Below are 26,947 nucleotides of genomic sequence, written 5' to 3'. Positions count from 1 at the left end.
TACAGAAAATGGTTACTGTTGCATTTTAGTGGAGCTCTATATAAGCAGGCTGGCTGGACCCTTCAGTTCAGTTCTGTTCTGTTCTGGCCTGTGAATAAACAAGAGCTGTTTGAAGAATCGCTTTGTCATCTGATATGTTCACCCACAACTTAAAACAGAAGTTCTACCTTGCATGCGTAGGGACACAATCTGAGTAGAAGTCTTAGCATGATGCCTTAAATCATGGGCTGTTCTTGTTTAACCACTTTAGTTTATTATAGTAAAAAAACTTGATACCAAGTTTGAACATCACACTAAGATTTCTCTGTCATGGTTTGTTTATACTCATTCAAGTGAGGATCAAAGCAAGAGTTTTTTGGGCTGTATGCTAAGGTTACCAGGTGTTTGTTTCCCCCCCAATGAATCTGGGGACACTTTTCAACTTCCATGGACTTTGTATGGGGACTGATTTGTAAATCCGGGGACATTTGATAACCAAGCTGTATGCACTACCACACAGATCATGCATGGTATAACCTACTAAACAACACTTCATTGTGTAGCTTTATTTGCAAATACAGCTAAAATGGACTGTATAGAAAAGACAGAAAATATTCTTATATAAGACTAAGCACTAAACCTTGTTTAAAGTCCCTGAAGCAGCTAATTATTTTACTGTTCTCAAGCTGCTTTCAGATGTTTTATTTCCCTTCACTGTCTTGTCTGCTTTTCTTCTGTTTCCCTTCAGGGTTTTATTGTAACAGCTTTTGTTGTTCCTGAATTATCCTTAGAAAATGGCTGCACCCTACGAAGCAGAACACTTGGAAATTGATTTTTCTATCCACAGGGGTTGGGTTGGTTTTATTTATTTATTTATTTATTTATTTTGAGAGTATAGAATATTCTACCGCAGTTCCCTTTTTTAGTTTGTAAGAATAGGGAATATGCTGCAAATCAACCTGTACCTCCATGTTTTATTTTGTACACACACAGTTGAACTGTTTACAAAGCTGCATATGCCCTAGCAAAATGTCCTAATACTGAACTGTAACAAATTTGTATATCTGACAAGGAGATGGATGAGCCACTTGAACAAATGTTGACAAATCAGTCTTTTAGTAGCCAGTAAACATAAGAAAATCTCTGTCTTTTGTTGAAATACTTACATTTTTTATTATTTTAGCAGGCACTTGGTTTACTTCCACTATGAGAGAGATGATGATAGATAGATAGATAGATAGATAGATAGATAGATAGATAGATAGGCTAGGCTCCATCCATTGCCACATTTGTTTGAGACAATCATTCAAGTCTGAACCTGTTTCCATGTTTGGGAACAACAGATGGCTGAAGAAATGACGACGACGATGACGATTTTATCATTTATACCCCGCCCATCTGGCTGGGTCTCCCCTGCCATTCTGGGCAGCCCACAGCACACAAGAAATTGTAAAATGTTAGACATCAAAATTTTCCCAATACAGTTTGTTGCTAGGGGAACTCTTCCTTCTATTCTGTCTGTCCTCTACAGCTGTTTTATATAGAAGATAGGAATTTTGAGGGCCACAGGTTCCCCATCTGCCACAGGGAGTATGGCTATTGATATCTGCAAAAGCATGGTTGGTTGCACCAACATTGAAAGTATTGGTGTTTCCAATTATTTTGTTCAAAGTCTCTTCTATCTGAGATGCGCTTTCTTATAAATTATGGGTCCTTGGTGTTTTAATGTAATTCATTAGTAGAATTACAGATTACGGTATTCTAAGATGCTCTGTTCTTGTCTTACAGGCAAAGTCATCAACAAAGATTTGCGTCACTATCTAAGTCTGCAGTTCCAGAAAGGTTCAATTGATCATAAACTACAGCAGGTGATCAGAGATAATCTCTACTTGAGAACAATCCCATGTAAGTGTTTTAACGTACCGACATAACTATTTTGTTAAACATTCAATATCTGAAATGAACTCCATAAAGAATACATACCATATGTATAGGCCGCAGCCATCTTATTCAACAGTATGAAATGAAATGAAAAGGTAATAGGTTTATTTGTTTTAAGATATATGTATACCATCTCTTCCTGAACCATTTTTTAAGCCATTGAAAATTATAAAATATATTATATATAAAAAGCTGGATCTTTATCTCTGCCGCTTCCTGTGAGCCAAGTTTGAGAGATGGGCTTATTTATCTGCAATGCTGAAGTATCTTGGTTTTCTATCTCACCTATTTCTTTATTAGTCTTTTCTTATTAAACCATTTATTATGCCATTCTTAGACTTTCTGTGTGTGTAAAATAACAAACCAGTGTTAATAACAAGAAGAACCATATGCTATATTAGATCACACGATTTCCATACTTGCATCTTTCTTAATCAGCATTTCTTCATTGTAATAGATCTTCATTCTAATAGATTATAGTAAACACAAGAAACTTGATTAATAGATTAACAGTTCTTCATTATAATAGATTATAGTAATTTTTGTAGCTATGTAAAACTTTAAACAGAATGTTTATATACAGGTTTGCTTAAATAGCTTCCATATTCCTTTTACTCCAGTACCATAAAATATAGTGCCCTTCTCTACTGAGACACTTTTTTTTGTTTATGCTCTGTTGGTAGCAAGTTTTGTTTTTTAATTCTCAGCACCGCGCTCCCCCGATGTCGTTCCAGAGCCTTTAAAAAGGCTCTTTCTGCGGTAAAGGGGGGGCGCTTTTGGTGCCCACCGAATCTCCTCGTTCACAGGCTTCCGCGCCTGTGATTTTAGGGGTCCCCCGCTTGCCGTAGCGGGGCAGACCCGAACTCGCAGGGCAGTCCTTCTCCGGAGCTCGGAAAAAGGACCGCCATTAGCGCTGGCGCCGACCGGAAGTCCTAGACTTTCACAAATCATTAATACATTAAGGAGGAAAAAATCAAAATGAATGTAATGTTATGGACATCTAATATAAAACAATAAAATCACTACGTAAGTCTCCTTCATAGTGCCTAATAATCTATGAGTTTGTATCAATACCCCACCATGCACAATTTTTAAAGAGATTATTCTCTGACATTAATATTGGTTAACTTGCTCATGAATGTGGTTTCTAAAACTCCTGAGACTTTTCATTTTCTACTGGCAAGCCAGGATTTCCCCCATTTATAGGTTAAGGCAATCCTTACTGTCATGAGATGGGTAATTATTTCTAAAATATTTAATAATACCATGAATCTTGCAAAGCAACAACATAAAAAACCTGCCAACAGGTCATATGGAATGGTATTCATATGAAGTTCCAATATTAATTTCCAAAGTACTACATTTTTAATACTTCCTCCAAATAAGATATATGTCTCTCCCAGACATGTCTTTAAAGAATGTTATCAGGACCTGCATAGATTTTGCTTGCTCTACACAGAGCCAAATACTATTTAGATAGTGGGTGATATCCATTTAAGTCGTGGTCTTTAATCATCCATTGATTTCAGTGCATCTACTCGTGAGTATGACAAGCATTGAATCTCAACTAGTATCTTAATTTTTCTCTCTTAAACTTTGGTATCTTTTACTTAAAGTTATTAAACAATAAAGATTGAAATCAACCAACATTAATTAGTACTCCTTTGTATTAACAACACAAAAAATCTGCTGAAAAATGCTATTGTCTGAGTAAACTAAATGTATATTGGCCTCAAAGTAATATTTTGAATCTGCTGTGTTTTGGAAGCCTAACTTTAAACTATTTGAATGTCTTGAATTAGTTCATTGAACTGGAAAAAAACCTTGAGGCTGTGTTTAAGTTTGTTCTTCAAATACTTCCCCTCAGTTCAGAAATCTCAGTAGATCAAAAGACTTATTTAATAGATGCAGGTGAGAAACATGACAAAACACGAAAGGAAAGTCAATTTTGCTCAAACTGCAATATTATTGAGGTAATAAATTGTATTGGAATTACTGCCTATCAGTTTATATAACAGAAAATCTTTTTTTAATCCACCCTTGTTATAAAATTGCTATTTACTGGATTGAGCTGGAGGACATTCAGTGAACAGGGTGATGTCTCCCTCTGGATGTGATAAGCAGGGTCTTCAAAGCCTTTTGCCTCCTCTTCCTGCAGGTTCCTCCTCCCTCCAGCTGGTTAGCACAGATCTTTTTGCTTTCCGTGGAGAATTTTTTGTCTTCCTTTGTTTTTTGGTCTCCTTCATCTCCTTATTCATCACTTCCTTTCCTTTGTGTGCTCTTTAAAAAAAAGTTTATTATATCTTCGCCCTTTGTCCTTGTCCCAATTCCCATTCAGCCAGATATTCCTGGGGTAGCTTTCAATTGCCAAGGAGTGACTATCTCCCACAAATGCTTACCATCAGACTCTGTTATGCCACTACAAAAAACCAACAACCCATAATTCCCTATAAAGTCATTTTTACAGAAGTGACAAAGCACCTGAATAAGAGTTGGTCGGTCTTATAAGTGACATAGGTAACCTCAGTGTTTTTGATACTTAAAAAGGTAAAGGTAAAGGTGCCCCTGACCATTAGGTCCAGTTGTGGCCGACTCTGGGGTTGCGGCGCTCATCTCGCTTTATTGGCCGAGGGAACCGGGGTACAGCTTCTGGGTCATGTGGCCAGCATGACTAACCCACTTCTGGCGAACCAGAGCAGCGCATGGAAACGCCGTTTACCTTCCCGCCGGAGCGGTACCTATTTATCTACTTGCACTTTGACATGCTTTCAAACTGCTAGGTTGGCAGGAGCAGGGACTGAGCAACGGGAGCTCACCCTGTTGCGGGGATTCGAACCACTGACCTCCTGATTGGCAAGTCCTAGGCTCTGTGGTTTAACCCACAGCGCCACCTGAGTCCAACTTTGATACTTACACCTTTCCAAATAGGTTAATTTCCCTAAATAGATGGCAATAAGATTTTAATCAGATGTTTACATTTTACTTTTAGTTACACAAATAATTTATGCTGAAATATAATGTCCTAACATGTTAATGCTTATAATTTCCTAAATATTGGTCAGGTGTGACTGCTATTGCTTATGTAGCCAATACAGCACTGCACATAAACAAGAGGAAAGTAATGACAGGCTTGGAAGAGACTTCCAGCTATAGGGGGCAACATAACTGAAACTGAAATTTGAGGTACTTTTGCCCTTGCTCTAAAGCATGACATCAAAAGCTCCTGCAGTCAGAAATGCTAAATTTGTTCACAGCAAAAAGTGTGATGGGATGTAACTGGATGCACCAGCAATAAAATTATATAATTCCAATAGGCCGGTTCCTAACCAGTGTTAAACCATATTACAAACTTTTCACGGCTTACCGTGAAGGAGGAGTTGCTAAAATCACTCCCATCCTGTGGCACTTCCTTTCATGATTCGTTTCAAGAGAAACAAAATACAAGTCCTAGTTCACATGTAATGCTAAACTAATGCTGTCATTTGTTTCTTCCCCAGTCGATAAAGGAAGGAGTGGGATGGGCACAATTTAAGCAGTGTGCACCAGCCTGTTTCTCAGATATGGCAAGCCATAGTTTGTAACTATGGTTTACTGTGAAACGCAAACTACGCTACTGTGCTCAGAATCTTAGTTTTTTTTACTTTCAGTTACCGTATTTTTCGCCCCATAGGAAGCACTTTTTCCCCTCCAAAAATGAAGGGGAAATCTGGGTGCGTCCTATGGGGCGAATGCAGGCTTTCGCTGAAGCCTGGAGAGCGAGAGGGGTCGGTGCGCACCGACCCCTCTCGCTCTCCAGGCTTCAGGAAGCTCTGCGCAACCCTCGGGAGACCGGCTCCGAGGGTTGCTCAGAGCTGCCTGCAGTCCCCGGCTCAGCACAGCTCTGCGCGGCCATCGGGAGCGGGGCGCTAAGTCCCGCCCCGCTCCGGATGGCGGCGCAGAGCTGCCTGCAGTCCCGGGATCAGCGCAGCTCTGCGCCTCCATCCGGAGCGGGGCGCTAAGTCCCGCCCCGCTCCAGATGGCGGGGCAGAGCTGCCTGCCGTCCCGGGACAGCAGGCAGATCTGCGCCTCCATCCGGAGCGGGGCGCTAAGTCCCGCCCTGCTCCAGACGGCGGGGCAGAGCTGCCTACCGTCCCAGGACTGCAGGCAGATCTGCGTCGCCATCCGGAGCGGGGCGCTAAGTCCCGCCCCGCTCCAGATGGCGGCGCAGAGCTGCCTGCAGTCCCGGGATCAGCGCACTTCTCCCCATCGCCAGCCCCACAAGCTCGGGGGACAGCGGGGAGGCAGAGCGTGCCTTCCCACTGTTCCCCGACCTGGTTCTTCCAGCCCCGCACCTGGGGGGGAATAATTTTTTTTTCTTTATTTCCCCCCCAAAAAACTAGGTGCATCCTATGGGCCGGAGCGTCCTATGGGGTGCAAAATACGGTATATAAAAACTGTTTTAAAACTCATTCAAAAGCTTAGCTGATAGTAGTCAATTGCAAATTCCAAACTCTGTTATCCCTTCAGTGCACCAGCAGCTGAATTCAAATGTGTATGGCCCCCTAGGCTAAAGGAGTTGGCAATCCCTGTTCTCAAGGGAGAGTTTGGAGAGAGAAAAGTGCATTAGTGCTAAAATGTGAAAGAATATTCAAATAGCCATTTTTTTAATGCACGCATGCATTCATTTCATAGCAGTAGATTGCATAAAATCATGTTGGTTCTTTTGTTAAAATATATTAATGCTACATAATTTATTGCCCTAGTTCCACAAACTAGAGTGCTTTTGAATGAGAATTTTCTGATTATGATCTTGCTGAGGCGACAGCCTTGTATGCAGCATAATTTTTTTTTTTTTTTTGTCAAGTTCTGGTACAAGCCGAGTGTTTTGTAAACCAACAGTGCTAGGAAATTTTACAGCTGTTCTTCCGTCTTTCTTTCCCCTAGGCACTACAAGAGCTCCCAGAGATGGGGAGGTCCCTGGGGTGGACTATAATTTTATACCTGTTGAACAATTTAAGGCACTAGAAGAAAGTGGAGCCTTGCTAGAAAGTGGAACATATGATGGTATGTTAAAAAACTTAAAATCAATTCACCAGCTTGATTCCCATATTTTGTAAGATGCAATAATATATTATTTTGTTTACAGTTTAATTCTTCCATGACAAATCCTGTTTTTATATGCTGCTTTTGAATATTACAGTTATTTTATATTCCAGAGGAATGATTTTTGTTTTTTAAAAAGTACTGTTAATTTAGATTATTAAAAACAAGGTTCCGTCCCCTTAAATAAGTTTAATTCTCTAGTTTCCAAGGAGAAAACATGGTATGAGAGTCTAGATTTCTACAGGGTGATTGGTACCAATCCCTCTCTCCTGTGCTTGCAGGCACCTCTGTAAATGACATATAATGGTACACTGCTCTTGCTCTTAGCCATGAGCACTACTGTCATTCAGTGATGCTTTTCTGCATCATTATTAAGAATAGGGCAGATCTGCTAAAATGTGGTGCTGACTTTCCTAATGTGGAGACAGAGAATGCTACAGCCAGGCACCCAGAAATGACAAAGTATATTGTTGCATTGTTAGGAAAATACTCTAATCCTAAATGTCAGTGAGAACAAAATCTAGCATGTGGTTTAAAAGGGGCTTCTCAATTTTTTAGCATGTTCACTGGCCTGGTTTGAATGAGAGACACATGAGACTTTTGCTCATGTGTCTTCAATTAACCACGGTTACTGTTATGTGCAAACTGGGAAGCTACAACTCCAAGATTTGGAACATGCCAGGATCTTAAGCCATGTTTCTGAAGTTGGTTTAAGATCTGAACCATAGTTTCCCTGTTTGGACATAATGGGAAAATAGTGTTAATTGAAGATCTCCATATATCAGGCTGAGAAAGGAAGGAAGGTAATTGTGCGCCCAGCACAAGGCTTGTTCATATCTTGTTTATTAAGCCGAGATATAATATGAATGCAGCAACTGAGTGTACACTCTTGATTTTTTGTTTTGCTTAATGAGTGCAGTGTATTTGCATATGCACAAATAGAGCAGTTACACATAATTTGAAAACTGGTCTTAAACTCTTAAACTGCCATTTAAGCTCTTAAATGTTTAAAGAATCCTCTAAATTTAAGACACTGGTTTTGTGTAAATATTTGTACTGATAAGCTTCATAAATTGGCTTCCTTTTCAACATTTTTCTAAATGACAGTTTCTAATCAGGTAACAGCATTTGCCAAAACATTAACTTTCTCTGCCTTGCCAGCACCATTTTGCCTTGCCAGCATAAGCTGATAATGACATTTGGTATGGATTTCTAAAATATTTTGCAAGGGCAAATGCTTAGTTTCAAAACGTAGCTGGAGTCCTGGCAATCTCTTCTGTATTACACAAGGTTCCCATATTCAAATCATATGATTAATTAAGGACTGAAAAGCAGTTTGTTTAAATTTTTGTTCCAGAGCACTTGTTTTATTGGAAAATACTGCTGGAATCCCTCAAGTGAGGCAGCATATTAAAATAGAAGTATTTTTAGGTGTAATTCAATATTCAGCTAATAGCTTTATTTGGAGAACATGCTGCCATTTGAAAGCATGGGACTAAACTTCCAGCAGTGTAATATCGCCTTTGTGTAAATTGCTGTTACATATTTCTCCATAAAAATAAATTTGCTCTTGACTTCCCTTTGCCAAAAATTGCAGATTGTTCTAGATCAGTTAATTATCATGTGCTATGTGTTAAAATGAAATTGGTTTTCATTTTCATTGTTGCTCTTGCAGGTCTCATTCTGGGGCATTAGTGAATACAAAGTAAAATAACAAGTCCCTTATTTTTTAGAAGGCCCATATAGAGCAACCACTTTTGGTTTCATACTTACTCTGTTGGTATGTTTGAAAATTATAGTATATCACCATTCATGGTGACTTCATGCAAAGTAGAATATGCTACTTAATCTCTGTATTCTATAGAAACACACAAGTACTTAGAGAATTAAGCACATGGACAATGGAAGCTTATAGTCTACCTCTAGCTTTTAAGTGTATTGGGGAGGGGCTTCTATTAGAACAGGGGTGGGGAGGGCTTTCCCCCTGGAGACCCACATTCCTTTGGAGGTAACCTGTCAGGGACCCTCAAGCCAACAGTGGGCAGGACCACAGTCAAAATAGAGCATGTTCACTACCCTCCTCTCACATACACGCACACTGCCCCATTGATCCATTCACAGCCACATATAAGCAAACCCCATCAACCATGGGGATTCCAGTGGGTAGAATCTTTCTATATTTAAAGTGAGGGTATCACCCCACTTCATGTGTAGAGGTCAAGATTGCCTCACTATGCTTCTCTAACTGTATAGAGTCCCATAGCAAACGCAAAAAGTGTGTGACATATACATCTCCTTCAGATCTCTGTAAATACACATCAGGGAGCTCTGGCCCATTTAGGATACCAAGGTGATATATAGATGTTCAAAATTGGGAGTATGTCATCCACACAATTTCCTGCGGAAAACAATGGTGTACACCAGCATCAAGCATGCCTGTAAAGTGACCATTATGAAAACATATCTGAAAAACGTGGTACACAGAAGCTTATTAAGACTTACATTTTTTATTTCAGATTATTATTTCTAATTCATGTCATGATTTTTAAGGATACAAAGAGTCTTTTTTTGAATATTGTATGTAAGTAATTGTAGAGCTTATAATACCCCCACAAAAACCTTGGTTAACATCCTAAACTGAGAATGTATGCAAGCAAATTATATTAATTAAATATAAATTAGCTGAGCTTTAGACTAGTGCTGAAATTAAAATTTGGCAATTAATGCTGAATGAGGTACCTCTGAAAAAGAATGCCTCAGAAATCCTTATTATAATTCCTAATTAATGCTCATATGTTTTCTTTCTTGTACATACAAAAAAAGGAAATTTCTATGGTACCCCTAAACCTCCAGCCGAGCCAAGCCCATTTCAACCAGATCCAGTAGACCAAGTGCTTTTTGATAATGATTTTGATCCAGAATCTCAAAGAAAAAGAACCACATCAGTCAGCAAGATGCAAAAAATGGACAGTTCATTTCCTGAAGAAGAGGAGGAGGAAGAAAAGGAAGCAGTTAATGGTAGTGGAGGCACAGGTCAGTACATTTCAATATTTAAACATCAAATTAAATTCAGTGCTTTTATCTGTAGTTTATCTTCTCAATTTTATTTTTATTTGTATAGGCTCACCTGTTCCTGCAACACAGGGCAAATTATAAAATTAGCAGTGGGGAATCTGTGGCCCTCCATATGATGCTCAATTACCACTGCTGTCGTCTCTGAGCATTGGTCATGCTGGCTAGAGTTGATGGTAGCTGAAGCCCAAGAACATCTGGAGGATCACATGTTCCCCATTCCTAAAGGCCCAGCATCCAAAAGTATATGAAGGGAAAATGACCAGGGGGTAGGGCTGGGCGATAACTGCTTTCCAACATCGTAATATACCGCCAGCTAAACATTGTGGTATGGCGGTATATCACAATGTTGGAAAGGAGGTGGGAAGGAAGAAGGCAGTTGCCGGTCACAGTGCGCAGCTTCTGCCTCTTCCAAAGTGCCTCCTCCTCCAATGCCCACCGTCGCCCGTGTCAAGGCAGCAACAGATGAGGCAGATGCGCAAACAGAGCACCCACCTCGCTGCTGACTCGTGCAAGCGGGTTGGGGGCTCCATAAAACGGCTTGGCTGAGGCAAGGACAGTGGTGCGCTCCTCAGCCAAGCAGTTTACAGAAGCGAGAAAGGAACAAGCTTATCGGCGCCTCACTGATGGACCTTGTTTCTCCCTCTGTGGCGATATGAGGGCAGAGTGTGATGACTGTTTCACTCAGCTATATATTCTGAGTCCCTCTGCCTCCAGCGCCCAGTTGTAGCTTGTTTCTCCTTCGGTGTGCTGATAGCAGAGGGACTCAGGAGGTGGTGGTTTCATCCATGATGTACCGCTGAGTGAAGCCATCATTGCTGTCTGCCCTTCATACCAGATCTGGGCGATATATGGACAAACCAGCAGGGGCTGGTTTGAAAAGGATTCTTCCCCAAACAGTATAGTTTGCCCCATGATCCAAATCTTCATCCTTTCTTACTCTGTTGTTAGCTCAATTATATTGCAAGCAAGCAAGCAAGCAAGCAAGCAAGCAAAGAAAGAAAGAAAGAAAGAAAGAGAGAGAGAGAGAGAGATAGGAATCTGGTTGTTTTACCCTGAGGTTGCTTAATGTTTCCAGCTTGCCATGTTACTTGGTGTAGTATTTTACTCCAAGAATTGTGAACCATGTAATCACTTTTATTCTTTACAATTATAACTGCCATTGGTGAGTACAGTGGTACATCAGTTCTTGAACAAAATCCGTTCGGCTTCTGAAACGTTTGAAAACAGAGTCGTAGCTTCTTACACTCAGCAGAAGCCGTGTCACACATTCGGGTTCCGAAAAACATTCAAAAACGGAAGCATTTACTTCTAGGTTTTCGGCATTCGAGAACCGAAACGTACAACAATAGAGGCATTCGGGAACTGAGGTTCCACTGTAACGCTTTTGTAATTGAGGAGTTTACTTAAAAAGATGGGCAAAGTAATAATTCTTTGTGGGACCCAAACTTCAGGCATCCTTTGGCTATTTTTTCAGGCTGCTGCCAACAGAGCATAATAGATAATACAATGTTTGATTCAGATATCATGGCCAAATTATGTTTTGTTACCATGTGTACGTTCTGTCTCCCTTGTGCATGCTGTTTTCCTCTATTTTGTAACACGTAGTAACCATGCTTTTCCATGGTATGTGAGCCCACAGCATGTTATTGATAGTCAGATGTTTGGCTATGATATCTGAATTGGAGCAATTATTCTTGGTTGCAGGGTTTGAGTTAAGAACTTGACCACAAATACATTTGAATGAAGTCTCATTTAATATACTGAAAGTAATTTGTGAAACTTTCTGGTTGCAAGCTTTTTTTTTCCTTTTTGGAGAGAAAAAGAACTTTGTTGACATTCTCTTGGAATTTCAAGATACAAAACTACTAACATGGCGAGGCTCACATGTCTCATAGAATCATGGAATTATAGGGTTGGAAGGGACCCTGGGGGTCATCTAGTTCAACCCCCTTCAATGCAGGAAACCGTAATTTAGTGTGATGTGAACAAGCTGCAGTGAGCCTTAGGTTTTAAATAATCCATAGTTAATGTAAATCATAGTTTGTCCATTCAGATGAAATGAAAGACTATGGTTAAACAAAAGCAGAAGGGAAAACTTCAAATGTGTCTTCCTTCAGAGTTGCCGTGAAGCCAGAAGCTTTCTGTGGGTTGCTCATGTCTATTTGTATGGCAGTCATATCTTTAAGGTACACCCTCAGAGGTTTTCCCAATCATTTCTCATGATCTTAGATTCAGCAAGGAGAGAGACTCTTTATTTTTTTCCTTGTAGGTCTCCTAGAAGTTGTAGGACTGCCAGAAAATAATAGCTAGAGTGACTTGCAGTGATCATTCCACATGCATCTTTGTTTGCAAATCGTCTTTAGTCTTTAATTTTCAAGGTGACTGCATGAATCAGATTATTATAAAGAGAATAAGATGACCTTTAAGTAGCATTGTGATGTAGCTTCTGAGCTATAAAAGCTTTGGGGCTTGATTTACTGAACTCATTAAAGCATAGACATCCTAAACTCTGTATTTAATGCCGCATCATTGTTTCAGGGTATGCTAGAGCTTTAGAGTCCAAATTTGCTCCATTTGCTCCACACGCATGTTCTGAGATGCATCCTAGGGCACCTGGAGCGGTATCCAATCCCCTCATTCCATTAGTGCAATATTTTACACTTGCACAATGGAATCTTCCTCCCCTCTCTTCAGGCACACCCTGCACCTTCTCCAAATATGCTCTAGAGTGTTTGGATTGTGCAGGGAAATGGGGAGGGGAGTTTCATTGCACAAGTAAAATCCTTATTTTAGTGGAGTAAGAGAATTAGCACTGCTTCGGATACAAACTTTATAGTTTACATGGGTACATAATGTGAAACTGTTTGCAGATCACTGGCAAACAACATTGGGAGAGGGAATAACAATTTCTAAAGGAACAGCACTTGGCAGAAATAGATATGCAAAGTCTTCATGTAGCTTTGGTTTCTCATCTGCTGCCTAGATCTTGATTAGCCTAGTCATCCTTGGAACTTTGATTTTGCATGCATGCAAATGAGGAACCTGTGAGAAAATATTTGTAAAATAAGGTGATACTTGAAAATACCTATGTTGGTTTATAGGCCTGCACTGTTCATCTTTAAAAGTAAATTTAGAAAGTTAAATTTCCAAATAGGGCATGGCATCCAGTTTTTACTGTCTTAAAGGGTAAATTTACCAAATCCTTTGATATTCTCCTGCATAAGTCAGAGCACTTCCACGCATCTGAATATAGCATCCAAAGTTTGGGCCAGAGGCCTTGCTAAATGTACCAGCCGATAAACTGCAGAACTGAAGTCATTGACATTTCCTTCATTATGATCGTGTACCATGTTTGGTTACATGTGAGAGAGAACATGCACATTTTCTAATAAATAGTGAAAATATTCTATCGTAAAAGAAATGCAATGATAGATCTAGTCAGTCATATCTGCAGTATTGAGATTTCACGTATATAAAGTTTGCAGTAGCAAACATTAGGATAACAATATGGATGCAATTTTATGTTTGACATTTGCTTTATAACCAAGCAAAGAAGGTGCCTTTGTGTGCAAGTCAGCATGAAGATATGACAAAACTAACAAGTTTCCTTTTAAACAGCTGTAGAAAGCAAAGAAAGACATTCAGATTCTTCTGACTGGATGAAGCCTGTTCCTAGTTACAGTCAGACAAGTAGCTCGATGGATTTCAGAAACTATTTATCAAGGGAAGAAAACCTAGAGCCTCTACCCAAGAACTGGGAGATGGCATACACAGACACAGGCATGATCTACTTCATTGAGTGAGTACAAGTTCGGTACGCTTGTGTGCAATTTAGGATTGATTGAACTGACTAAAGGTTTTTTGTTTGTTTAAGAGGATATTATTTTTGCCTGTTAATTTGCCTGTTAAAGGGCTACCAGTCCTTACAAGTTAGGGCACAATCTTCCCCCTGCTGATGGTGCCTTGTAGAGCAGATGGGCTACTCCCACATCCACAACCCTACTACTCATGGAAGCCCAAATGTAGGGGGGCTGATCACTGTATACTGGCACAGTGATTAGTCCCTGTTGGGCCTGATGCCATTATATGATGGCAGTGAAACTGACTCAAGACCCAGCAGAATCTGAGAGAGCTCAGCCTCATTTTAGGACTTTCCACTGGCCCCTTCCTTTGGACCACCCATGGGTTCAGTGGCTGACAAGCAAGTTAATCAGTGAAACTTACAAAAATAATTTAAAGCTTTCATTCTTAAAGTTGCATCTTCTTAGTACAAGTATTAGCCTGTCTGCCAATTTAGAGATAGTAAGGTCACCCCAGATCTTCCATACGGCCTTCAGTTATGTAAATATTTTGAGAACACAGTGCTGCACTTTGAAAAATAGAACTCTACCTTTTCTGGCCTTTATGGTATAAAATTGCACCATTCCATATCTTTAATGACACAAGAGATTATGTATCTTTACATAGGTATAAGTTCTTAAAAGCAAGATGAATAGAGTATGTTTTTATGTCTGTTTCCAAGAGAGCCAGAAGGGACATGTGTATTTTTGTTTCAGTAGGTCTGTTTGTTCTCTGCTGAACTTACACATACACCCACGCAGTTTCATGGAACCACTAGATTCATCATGCATTGAATGCTGAGTTACCAGCATTTTTTGACAACTGTAACCTAGGTTAACCTTCACGTAAAAGATGCCTGCTGTTTTGTAGTAATAACAGCATGAACTGTGACCATGAAACATAAACCTGAAACCATTTGTGGCTGATTATTATTCCATTCCTTGCGTGAATTGTTACTTCACAACTATACAAAAGAACATGATTCAAACATGTTGAAATGTATCATTTTCCCTCTTTGGCCTCTTCATCACAAATAACATTGGTGGCATTTTTCAAAGAATTACAAAACACAGTTGCGTTTTGCAGTTAGTTTTCTATTTTGGAATATTTGTATAAGTGGGAATTAATTCCTTAGGAATCTTTTTTCCACAAAACCTATCTTCATACAAGCTCCAGTTCCACAAATGGAGCAACTGTGTGCCATAGATCTTTTGCTCTCAGTTAGCACTTTGCTGTGAGAGATATTGCCTATGTGATTGCATGTTTGTGTAACCCACATCTATGTTAGACTACGTAATAGGGAAGAATCTGTATGTGATGGGGACTTTTGTAAACAATCTTTAACTAGATCCTTTGTGTCCCACAGTCACAACACCAAAACTACTACCTGGCTGGATCCTCGCCTTTGTAAAAAAGCCAAAGCTCCTGAAGACTGTGAAGATGGAGGTGAGAAACTCAGAATCTTGTTTCTTACGTAGGGTTCAGTTCAGCTCTGGTTGAAATTGCAAAAGTACTATTGGTTTTAATGCCCATACAAGTAAACTGCACATTTAAATATAATTTGTCAGAAAAGTTATCTTACCCACAAATTAAAGCTATCTAGCAACTTGGTTCTAGCTAATCATCCTAGTGTAGTTTGTAATAAGAGAAGGCTGTGAAAAACCTGGGCTTCAGAGCATTGATGCAGTTCTGGGTAATGGTAAAGGTACCCCTGACTTAGTTCCAGTCGCGAATGACTCTAGGATTGTGGTGCTCATCTCGCTGTATAGGCCGAGACAGCTTCCGGGTCATGTGGCCAGCATGACTAAGCCATATCTGGCGAACCAAAGCAGTGCATGGAAACGCCGTTTACCTTCCCACCGGAGTGGAACCTATTTATCTACTTGCACTTTGACATGTTTTTGAACTGCTAGGAGGACAGGAGCAGGGACCAAGCAACGGGAGCTCACCCCGTCGCGGGGATTCAAACCGCCGACCTTCTGGTTGGCAAACCCTAGGCTCTGTGGTTTAGACCACAGCACCACCCGCATCCCTGATAGTAGATAGGAGTTTAAAATTGTTATTCAAAACAAAACAAGAAAGTTCTGTGTAGTCTCAGGCATTACGGATATGTACAAAGATAATCCAGGCACAATAAAAGGAGCTTCAGCATTTTCTAAGCCAAGCTTAGTCCTGTAGGCAAAGGCATAACTGGTTAGTTGATTGTTAACACCTTTGGCAACATCAGAGGGAAGTGGTAATGTAGCAGCTGTGTTTACCTCCTCCATTAACATATAAATGCAACATTTTCTAGCATAAAAGGATGGCATACAAGTGAAATGTGTAAGCAGGAGGTACGTGAGGGTGGCCTTATGTCATGATAAATTATTTTAAAGCGAGACTACAAGAACTGCTTTTGTTCTAGAATGAGGTTTTTTTAATCCTACAATGAAATGTGTGAGGAAATGTAGCATGCCCAACCACAGTTATTTCAGTATTTGCAAGTAAGAAATGTGAGAAATAGGTCTGCAATACGAAATCCCATTGGATAAATGGAAGTAGATAAAGCAAAAATAAATAAATAATCCACAGCAAACTATTGGTATTTAAATGTAAATATACTCTACAATTGTTCTCCATTGTTCTTTTCCAATTACAGAGCTTCCATATGGTTGGGAGAAAATAGAAGATCCTCAGTATGGAACATACTACGTTGAGTAAGTTTTCTCACGCTTCTTCAAAGCTCAATTTTATAATCTCATAGAGAAACATAGCATGATATGTAAGTAAGTGCAAAGTTCTACTTTTTGTTGTTGTTGTTGTTGTTGTTGTTGTTGTTATTTCTAGCCCGCCCATCTGGCTGGGTTTCCCCAGCCACTCTGGTTGGCTTTCAGCATAACATTAAAAACAGAATAAAACTTCAAACATTAAAAACTTCCCTAAGTTTTATTGTGCTTAAAAACCATGATTAGGAGGCCAATATTTAGTTAATGTTTCCACTTATCTCCCAGAAGAATTGAGTAACACCTGCACATACATAGTATGCATTCATGTTCCATAGATGGATAGATATATACATTCCTACAGCAAGTGAAGCAGTAGTGTGTTCTTAGCTTTCTGTCCACAACTGAGTGCCTGTTTTGTTTTGTTTTTTTAACAAATTCCCTACTTTGTCAATAGTACATGGGACAGAGATGGGAAACTTCCAGTGTGGGGGCTAAATTGTTTATTTGTTTAGTTTATTTAAAGGCATTTCTAAACTGCTTGTTATTTAAATATCTCTGAATGGTCTACAAAAATATAGCAAAAGCAATATTGGAAAAGCAAAGTCAGCTAAGGAGAATACCCTAGATTTTGGCATTGAAAGCCACTGAAAAATCAGGCAAGAATAACAGGGTTGCTTCAGTACATCTGAAACTCTCCAAAGCACATTTTGATTCTCTGAAACATGATCTTTCTCAAAATAGCTTAAATATCTCTTATAACTATCCTTATAGTTCTGCATGTTTCTATTTAAATACAAAACACTACACCTTACTATCTTGCAATTGTTATACAACAAGCACCCTGGATAAAGCATGGCTTATTTTAGCACAGATCGTGAGATGCTTTTATTGTGTCCTTGATTCAATATCTCCACTGCACTGTAAGTAACAAACAAAAATCAAAGCTACATGACGTATTAGGACTACCCAGGTCACTCTTCCTCAGCACTTAATGCCCGGTTTTAAAGTAATCTGTTCTGGAAAATTGATTGTGAGTTTTATGTAGAAATGCTGGCATTTTAGTCTTATTACAGTTAATATTTCCTCCTCAAGCTCTAGTTTGACTTCCTTATAAAAGTGCTCCTCTATAACAGCATTCAGGATAATTAGAGGCTACTTTATTTCATACAGGAAAAAGAAACGTGTTTTCCGTAATATGTCCATAAATTCCTGTGTTTAGAAGTGCAGATGTGAGTCTGGAAGGTTCTAAAGTTTGAGCAGAAACCAATTTTTGGAGGAAGATTAGTGTTTGGTAAATTGAATTATTGCACTAATTATTGCACTGCACTTCAGAGAACATCACAAGGCCTTCCATGATAGAGAGATAAGTGTGTGTGTATGTGTGATTCAAAAATGGAATTGCTACTAGTATTATTAATATAAACACATACACATAGAAAGCTGCCTTGTGCTAAATCAAACCATTGGTCCATCTAGCTCAGTATGGTCTACACTGACTGGCAGTGACTCTCAGGATTTCAGCCAGGAGTTTCACCAGCCATACCTGGGGATGCTAGAGATTTAACCTGGGACCTTCTGCATGCAAGGCAGATGCTCTACCGCTGACCTATGGCCCTTCCCTGATCTAGTCCTGTCATTGGCATAACAGAGTTCTCTGTCTCCTCAAATATGTAGTACAGTCATACCTCGGGTTGAATGTGCTTCGGGTTGAGCACGTTCGAGTTACGCTCCGCGGCAACCCGGAAGTAACGGAGCGCGTTACTTCCGGGTTTCGCCGCTCTTGCATGCTCAGACGCTCAAAATGACAGCATGCGCTGTTGCGGCAAAACGCGACCCGCGCATGCGCTGTCGCGGCTTATGTTGCATTCAGGATGTGAACGGGGCTCCGGAACGGATCCCGTTCGCTTCCCGAGGTACCAATGTAATGTAAAATGCAGGTAATAATGAGGCAGTTCTGGCATGTTTTGTTGGATCCTTTTTCTTAAACATTATCCTAGAGGGTATTCCAAAACGTTAGTGGACAAATCTATAGATTTGTCATAAGGTTTAACTCTGATATTGATTCTTAATGTCATTCAGAAATAATAAACGGATGCAATTCAAGCAAGGTTGGTCACTGTCAGTCCTATTAGATATGCTATATAAGTGCAGAAAAACCTTTTAAAGAGATGTCATTTTGCATGGCTGTAGTTGTGTTCAACAAGTATCTGGCATGAAATATATTGCTCTGGGAAGAATCCTGCAAATCTCAACTTCCAGTTGAAGGAGTTCTGTTTATACAGGGTTTTCATAGATGTAAGCTTGGTGACATGTGTATGTCAGATTGCGGATCTTGGCCACACATGGCTGAAGAACAAACAACTTCCTCTGATTTAGGATATACTTATATTATATGTTGCATAGGAATTCAAGGGCTGTAAGCAGCAAATGAGATATACATTGGAGAGGTTGATCTTTTAATAGGCTCTCCCGGGATGTTTTGAAAGCTCTGATTATACTCTGATGCCTTTTTAAGCATAGCAAGCTTTAAGTTATGAATTACTATCTTTAGACCAGATTATTTTGTGTCTTATTTTGATGCTAGCTATCAGAGGTAACACAGCAGCAGTTGTCTGTTATGAACAATATCTGCCAATGACATAGATATAGATTTAATTTTTATTGTAGGATTCAGAGAAGTTATGGTTGAGTAGATAGAGTGTTGACTTACATTTCATGTCCTCACTCTGTCATGAGCCCTGTGGAGATGTCACAAAGGTGATGGGCGAATCCTGAAGAGGTGAGGGAATGAGGGAACTAGATGACCCAAAGGACGAGAAATTAAGAATGTCAGAGCTGGCGGAGGGGGCCAGTGATCAATAGAGTCAGGAGTTTGATTCTGGTGAAGGTTCAAGCAGGTTGTCAGAGAAATGTCTCACCCCTGTGATATCAGTCAGGCACCTCCTATAGGGTCTATGTGGCTGCCAGTTCCTCCTATCAGTAAGGAGCCTCCTCCAGGAGAGTAAGTTGGATACTGAACTGGCACCTCTGACACCAAGCACATTGAAACAAACCCCACAGGACCAACCACTAGCAGATGTGCCCATTTGCTTGCCTAGAGCACAAACAACTGTTGTTTGCCATGCTAAGTCTTGTGCTCACCTTATCTTCAAAAAGAAGAGGCAGGGTGTGTGCAGCTTGTTGGATCAATGTTTCAGGTTGTAGTTAGCCATGCAGTTCACCTGCTGTACCTTTAATTCTTGCCTTGACTATGTACTTCTCAAATATACCACGGTATGCATTTAAGAATTTGGCAGAACATAATCCTGAGTTTGAGTTCTTCATCTGGCAATGAATTCCAGGACACATTCAGCCACAAGGCTCACTTTGTCAGTTCATTCTCTCTTAACCTACCTCACACAGTTGTATGGACAAATCGAACTGCTGTGTGTTTGTCACCATGTGGTCTTTGGAGGAAGGATGAGATATGAATGGGAGCAATAAATGGGAACTAGAAAACAGTGTCTGGTTATTCATTTATTTGGCTTTCATGGCACCTTTTGAGGAAGCTGTGATTAAATTTCTATAACATTTGTTTTACTAATGAAAGCATGTGATCTACACTCCTAAATATATGACTGGAATAGTTCATCTGCAGTCAATAGTTCTTTTTTTTTTAAGTACTAGGATTTCTCAACCTGAATGCTTATAGGAAAAGGTCACAAGAGTTTTATTATCTTTAATTACAGAGAAGTGTTCTGATGTAATACCTTCCAATGTTATATATTTAATGTGTCAGGATAATTATATATATATTTAATGAGCACATGGTATGCTACGGGTACAAAGTAGCATGAAAATGCCTCTACTTAAGAAATATGGGACTTGATTCCCAGACTGGTAGAGATTGATTCTAATCTGCAGTAACTTGAATAGAAGCCAATAAAAGCTAGCCATAACTGTTCCAGACAAAGATTATTATTGCTGTCAATGACACTTATAATTATCTGCATTGGTTCTTTAGCACAGTACAATTGCATCTTGTGCACATTTAACTTGCAAGATTTCAACCACACTCAATTAAAGATAAGCTGGTTGAAATTGTGCAAGTTAAATCCAAGCAAGGTGAAGCTCTTAAAAACTCTTTTGTGCTGGGTCCCTTTGGCGTTACCTAGTGTGGAAAGAGCTTTTAAGCACTCCACCCTGCTTCCAAGGTCCACTCACCGCACTGGCTGTGTGATTTTTTGCGAGGCCACCCATGTTGCTGAAAGAGTATTCCCAGCCTCCTAGAGCTGTCACAATGAGTTGGCCTTGCTCCCCAAGCAAAGCAGAATCTGCTTGGGTTACTTGGTGCAGAAACAGCTTTTAAGCTCTCCATCATGCTTGCTGGGCAAAGCCCGCTTGGTGTACAAGCTCTGGGAATACTGGCAATTCCTTCTGTCTCCCCCTCACCCACGAGTCATTGGGTGACTCCAAGTGTTTGGGCATATGTGGTTTTCATGTATATGTGGAACCCTTGGAACAAAACCCCTGTGTAAGATGCTATCGTAGTGTAATAATTTTAGTGTGCATTCAGATACTGCTAAGTAGTAAACTTTGAATTTTGCAAACCACTAGCTGTTTTCTCTTGTATTACTTCATTAAGGCTTCCAAAGTATCATAATGAGATTCAGCCCGCTTCCTAGTCAAAACTTACATTTCTTTAAAAACCTGAAGAAGCAGATATTAAACTTGAAGTCAATATTGGTTTATTCATTTTATTTACATTTTATCATTACAATAACTAATAGAGAAAAGAAAATATAACTGAACAATTTCACAGCTTCCTATATCACAGCTTTTAAGATAACAAACAATAAAGACAAACATGTAAGCCATGTATGAGTTAAATGTCTGAGTCCTTTTATAAATGACCATGTGTTCAAAAGGGTCTTGATTCTTGCTTTTGTCTTTTGATATACGGAATAAACAAAAACAATAAAAAGTGAATTTATCTCTGTTAGCTTAGCCTTGAGTTTTTTAAACAAGACTCATAAGTTTCTCATCCATCAGTACTGTCCACACTCAGTTATAGCAGTTATTAAGCACAATACCTAAGAGAGTAATCCACTAATAGACTATTTCTAACTGAGCTGCAATAATCAGGAACAGTATCAGCTCTTTGTAGAATAAATCTTGATTAGGACCATCAAAAATGCTTAATAGAGCTAGAGGGAGAGTCGTTACCCATGTCATCCGTAAAATGCACACTATTTTAGAATGGACAGAAACCAAAAAGACATGTACTGCCAGACATAGCCACTACATCTGAATAAATGACACCCACACCCACATATTGACAATTCTAAAGGGGTGATCTACAAACAATTTTAAATTTTCTCTAATTTGACAGTGATGTAATTGGTTTCTTGATCCACATTGCAGATCCACCTTATTTCTCATCCTTGCTTTCTTTCCCCCATGAATAAATCTATTTAACAACAACTGCCAGTCTTAAACTGGAATAAGTTTGGAACCAGCAGGGTTTGGAATAAGAAAGGGAAGCGTAGCAAAAAAGAAATTTTAACAGTTGCAATGTCCCCCCTAGCCATGATTGGTTTAACCTCAGCCAGGATTTAAGATTCTTCCTGATTTGACTTAGCAGTGGTGCAGAATTGACTCTTGTTAAGTGCGACAAGTTATTGGTTAAGTAAACTCTGAGATATTTAATCTCCCAGGGACATAACATGAAGCCTAATAGGTGTCTGATCTGATGCTGCATCATCAGATTCACTCTCACATAAAGTATGTCAGACTTAAAAATGGTTAACTGCAACCCTGCTATAGTGCCATAATTTCAAAGTGTAGCAAATGCTTCCAGTAGTGCTACTAAAGGGTCTTTAAATAAAAGTTCCATATCATCAGCGAAAGGACTAACGTGCTGTATTCCGTTTATTACCCCCCCCCCCTTTTTTTAGGGCTGTTGATTAACAATAGCTAAAGAAGAGAGCAAACACAAGGGAAACTTGGACAGTCTTATTCCATGCCTTAGTATATTACAAACTCTTCTGAGCTTGACCAGTTCACCCTAACTTTGGCTCATGATTGCTAATACTCGATATTTGCTTCTCATTGTTGATTCCAGAAACAAAAATAATTGTTCTATAGGGGAATGGGCCACTTGGGTGGGCCTTTTTATGAAGTATTTTATGAAAAATATTTCACAATTAAATTTTCACTGATGTCTTGTATATTTTTTTCAGTCATATTAACCAGAAAACCCAGTTTGAAAATCCAGTTTTGGAAGCCAAACGGAAAAAACAGCTAGGACAGACGGATGGAGGCCCTTCAAATCCAGGTATTGGGTTCAATGGCAGCTTTTAGGAGATTCTGCTGAAATCTGCAGTAAATTAATCAAGAACTACATGTTGAACATAGCCATGTTAGCTTTCATTATCACACAGGGAAAGAATTGTCAGTTAATTTTAACAGATATTTCAAAATATATTTTCAAACCATTAAGTACTACTTTATTAATCTCACCAATGAGTGGTTTGTGTTTATTTTTGTAGCTTACTAATATTTTTTCCATCTTATAGTGCACTTTATGTGCAATACTATGTGCCTAAGGGCCATTAGCAGGCAGGCCACCAAGCTTTTGTTGGTGAATGCAGGATGTGCCATCTGCTGCTATTACTGCTGCTTGAAAGTGAAGCTGAGGCTTCCTTTGGTTTCCCATTCAAAGATCCCTCATTCTAAACCCCCCTCAGTTGGGGCTGTTGGGAGTTGGAGTCCAACATTATCTGGAGGTCCCCATTTGTATATAGAAGCTTTGTCCTACATTGAGTTTCCTACAGACATGATGTGTGTGTAAAATGTTTAAAGACAAATAATAATTACATTTTCAACACACATCCTGACAATTTGCAAAATATGCAAATGACACTGCCTCCATTTGAAGGCTTTATGTTTTATACACACGTTGTCATAGGTGTGCATTAGTACCCCATAAGACAGTATTGCTGTGCTGTATATTTAAAACAATCTCTGCAGTTGAAACAAATTGGTGGTCTTATAGCTGCATAATGAGCTTAAGGCATCCTAAAACCATTTGTTGTAATCAGCTTGGCCACTCCATAGTGTGGATGGACAGACAGTGATTTGGCTATCTGGACACAGGATGAAGATGGAGCAGCAAGTGTGTGGCTTCGGGTCCTCTGGTCCCTGCCTTCAGTTCTAATCACAGCATTTGATAAACAGTTATGGCCTAGCCATACTGCTGGCAACAAACATAAGATAACTGGAACAGTCATAATCTCCAGTTGTCTTTTGTGTTAACATGAAACTCAAAAGGTTCTTTTCTTTCTTAACATTATCCTTTTAACCAGATAAAGGCAAATCCATACTTAGCTTGGCTCCCCCCCCCCCCGAACTGGAGCTGCTATTTCATTGGTTATGACTTCACATTTGATTTCTGCTATGAAGATTTATTTCTAATCTTATTCCAAATGTTATATTTTCCCCTGCATCTCCTTCGTTGCTTTTATTTGACTATTCTTGCAGTCATTTTCCTTGTTAAATTGTGTGTTACTGCTGTATTAGCTAGCTTTAGCTGCAGCCCCAATTATTGAATGACTATATGGGAAACCCTTTTGCTTGGCTGCAGAACCAGTGAAGTCTCTCTTCACCCGAGACCCATCCCAGTTGATAGGAGCACTCATACGGACATCATTGAAGAAAAGCAATATGGGCTTTGGTTTCACAATCATTGGTGGAGACAGACCAGATGAGTTTCTGCAGGTGAAGAATGTACTGAAAGATGGACCAGCTGCACAGGATGGCAAAATTGCACCAGGTGAATTAAGGGTCCCTCCCCCTCCATATTTATTTTGCAGTTTGGACAAATGGTGATACAAAGATTATGAAAACAGATGGTTCTGACAATTCAGTGATGGTACTGTTGAAGTTTGCTGCTGTGTGTTTCAAAAGTTTCATTAACAGTGAAAATGAAGTAACAAAGTGTTTAAAGGATGCTCCTGTCTTCTGTATTGCATCTCCTTATCTAGCTATGTTGGCTGCCATTACTCTCTTCTGTTCAAAAGACTAAAGTAGATTTAAAACGATTAACATTTGTGCTTTTCAGTCTTTTATTCTTTTGGCTCTTCGGACTCCAGTTTAAGACCAGGATAGGTTGCAGCTGCTGTAGATTCCTTCAGGATTTTCTAAATTTAGTTGCTACATTCTTAGCCATGCATGACATAACATCAGGCTTATTGCATGCTATTCTGGTGGTGCAGGAGTTCTTGTGCGAGATTTTGCTAATCGGTTTTTTGTGTCTTTGGCCATTTTGCAGATGTTTAATACATGTTTAAAATGAATGTAGAGAACCACAAAATAAGTAGTTGAACATTGGTGCATTCTGTTACGAAGGACATCCAGTGCTCCAGATAATTTATTTGTTTCACAATTACATAAGAATCACTTTTTTAAAAAAATGTATAAATGCCTCTCTATATAGTTGACCAGTAAACACAGGTTCAGAATCTTTAGAACCAGTTCATTCATTGAATAGTCATAATTTTGTAAGTACAGCCACAGATTGTGTACAGTTGCATCTAACACTCATTTAATTTGCATGATTTTAACCATACATTGTTGAAAGCAGGCTGGTTGGTATTGTGCAAGATAAATCCAAGCCAGGTGGAGAGCTTAAAAGCTCTTTTTGCACCGGGCTCACTTGGAGTTACCTGGCACATAAAAAACTTTTAAGCTCTCCACCTTGCCTGTTTGTTCCAAAGTGGTTTGGGGAGGGCGGAAGTCCAGTGTAGAGCATAATGATCATCATTATCGCCATCATCATTATCACCTTTTTCCTGGTTGTTCCAAAGTTCTTGGGTGTGGTGTGGCATCATTATTATCAATATCATCACCTTTTTCCTGCTTTTTCCCAATGGGCAGGGCAGGGCAGAGGCGTTATCATCGTCATCATTACCATTATGACTTACCAGTACTACTATCATCATTATTAGCTCCTTTTCCTTGATTGTTACCAAGTTGTTTTGTTTGATAGGGAGGGGCATTTCAGAGGCATTTTTATCCTCATCACCTTTTCCTCCTGCCAGGAGGGATTGTTCCCAAGTTGTTTGGGGAGGAGAGAACACAGTGCAAAGGCGAAAACATTAATTTTGTTATAATCTCCTCATACACCCCTAATTTTGAGAAGCATATATATGACATTCTGCCTCTAATATCACACTTACTATTGGCCATTATTGTTCAGCTGCTATTCTGGTGAGTTGACTTTTATGTATTTTAGGTGTATTGTATTCTTTTCTATTCCATAAAGATTTTTAAAAAAATACTTGCCAGCTATCATTAAGGGGTCATTAGTTTTTGTTTTCTTGACTATGCATGGTATGGCTGGCTGTAGCTATTGAATATGTTTTCTGGATTCAGTTATGTTCTAATTTGCTGTCGAACTTACAGCAGCACACCAGGAGCAGACGGCATAAGTACCAAGACTTAATAGTGTCTGGAAAAGCAGGAAGATTTTTCAAACTTTTAATCCATTTGTTCATATTTGAACAATTTTTTGTTCCTGTGTCTTTTCTTGCAGGTTGTATTAGGTTGTATCTAGTGTTAGTCCTACTTGGAGTAGACCCCTTGAAATTATGGACACTACTAACGTAGGTCCATTAATTTCAATGTATCTACTCTAAGTAGAACTTAGAGGGATATAATAGCTTAGTTGGTAGAGCATGAGATTTGGTAGAGCCAAGGTCGTGGGTTTGAGTCCCACATTGGGCAAAAGATTCCTGCCTTGCAGGGAGTTGGACTAAATGGCCCTCACACTCCCTTCCAACTCTACAATTCTTTGATTCTTTCGGAAGCAGCAGCCATTTTGTGTTAGGCCACACCCTTGGTGACAGTCATTTGTGACTGGTACCCTCAGAATTTTCTCAACATTTCATATATGCCCACCAACCCAAAAAGCTTTCTTCTCTTGTGGCAATGACAGTGCCCTCTAGAGATAGATATCTATTGAGAGTTGTACTCTTCATTTGTACAATTTAGGACTTGCTTGTCGTCTGTGTAATGTTCTGATCAGTCTTACATAAAGGTCTTCCTGCTACATAGTTTTTAGAAATCATTTGGGGAGAGTAAACATATGAACACCTTGCCTTAAACATGTATTTCATTGTAAAAGAAAATATTCCATAATGCGTTTTTTTCATTTGTTTGGAAATAAACTTTAAAAAGCTTTGGAGAAAAATGAGGAACCCCCCCCCCCATTCCTGCCCCCTTAGACCTTCACATCTGTGATCCAGGCTTTTCTCTTTCTGCTTGAAAGCTTGGTTTTCTCTGTT

At 39.4% G+C, this 26,947-nt stretch overlaps 1 protein-coding gene across 4 annotated transcripts in view; it reads left to right on the top strand.

The window, feature by feature from the left end:
• Window positions 1–26,947, top strand: part of MAGI3 (membrane associated guanylate kinase, WW and PDZ domain containing 3) — a 110,175-nt gene that overhangs the window by 41,694 nt on the left and 41,534 nt on the right. For all 4 annotated transcript variants that reach the window (XM_083508753.1, XM_083508752.1, XM_083508751.1 and 1 more), the window contains exons 2-9: window positions 1,768–1,884; window positions 6,844–6,963; window positions 9,826–10,035; window positions 13,696–13,876; window positions 15,284–15,363; window positions 16,556–16,613; window positions 22,844–22,938; window positions 24,247–24,435. In XM_083508753.1, the coding sequence (XP_083364879.1) occupies window positions 1,768–1,884; window positions 6,844–6,963; window positions 9,826–10,035; window positions 13,696–13,876; window positions 15,284–15,363; window positions 16,556–16,613; window positions 22,844–22,938; window positions 24,247–24,435 (1,050 nt within the window). The remainder of the gene's footprint in view (window positions 1–1,767; window positions 1,885–6,843; window positions 6,964–9,825; window positions 10,036–13,695; window positions 13,877–15,283; window positions 15,364–16,555; window positions 16,614–22,843; window positions 22,939–24,246; window positions 24,436–26,947) is intronic.

This window comes from Podarcis liolepis, assembly GCF_965112155.1.
Source record: "Podarcis liolepis genome assembly, chromosome: 6".
In the NCBI taxonomy this organism is placed as follows: Eukaryota; Metazoa; Chordata; class Lepidosauria; order Squamata; family Lacertidae; genus Podarcis; species Podarcis liolepis.
Note: the sequence above shows the minus strand (reverse complement) of the source record. Positions and strands in the feature narration are given on the sequence as shown.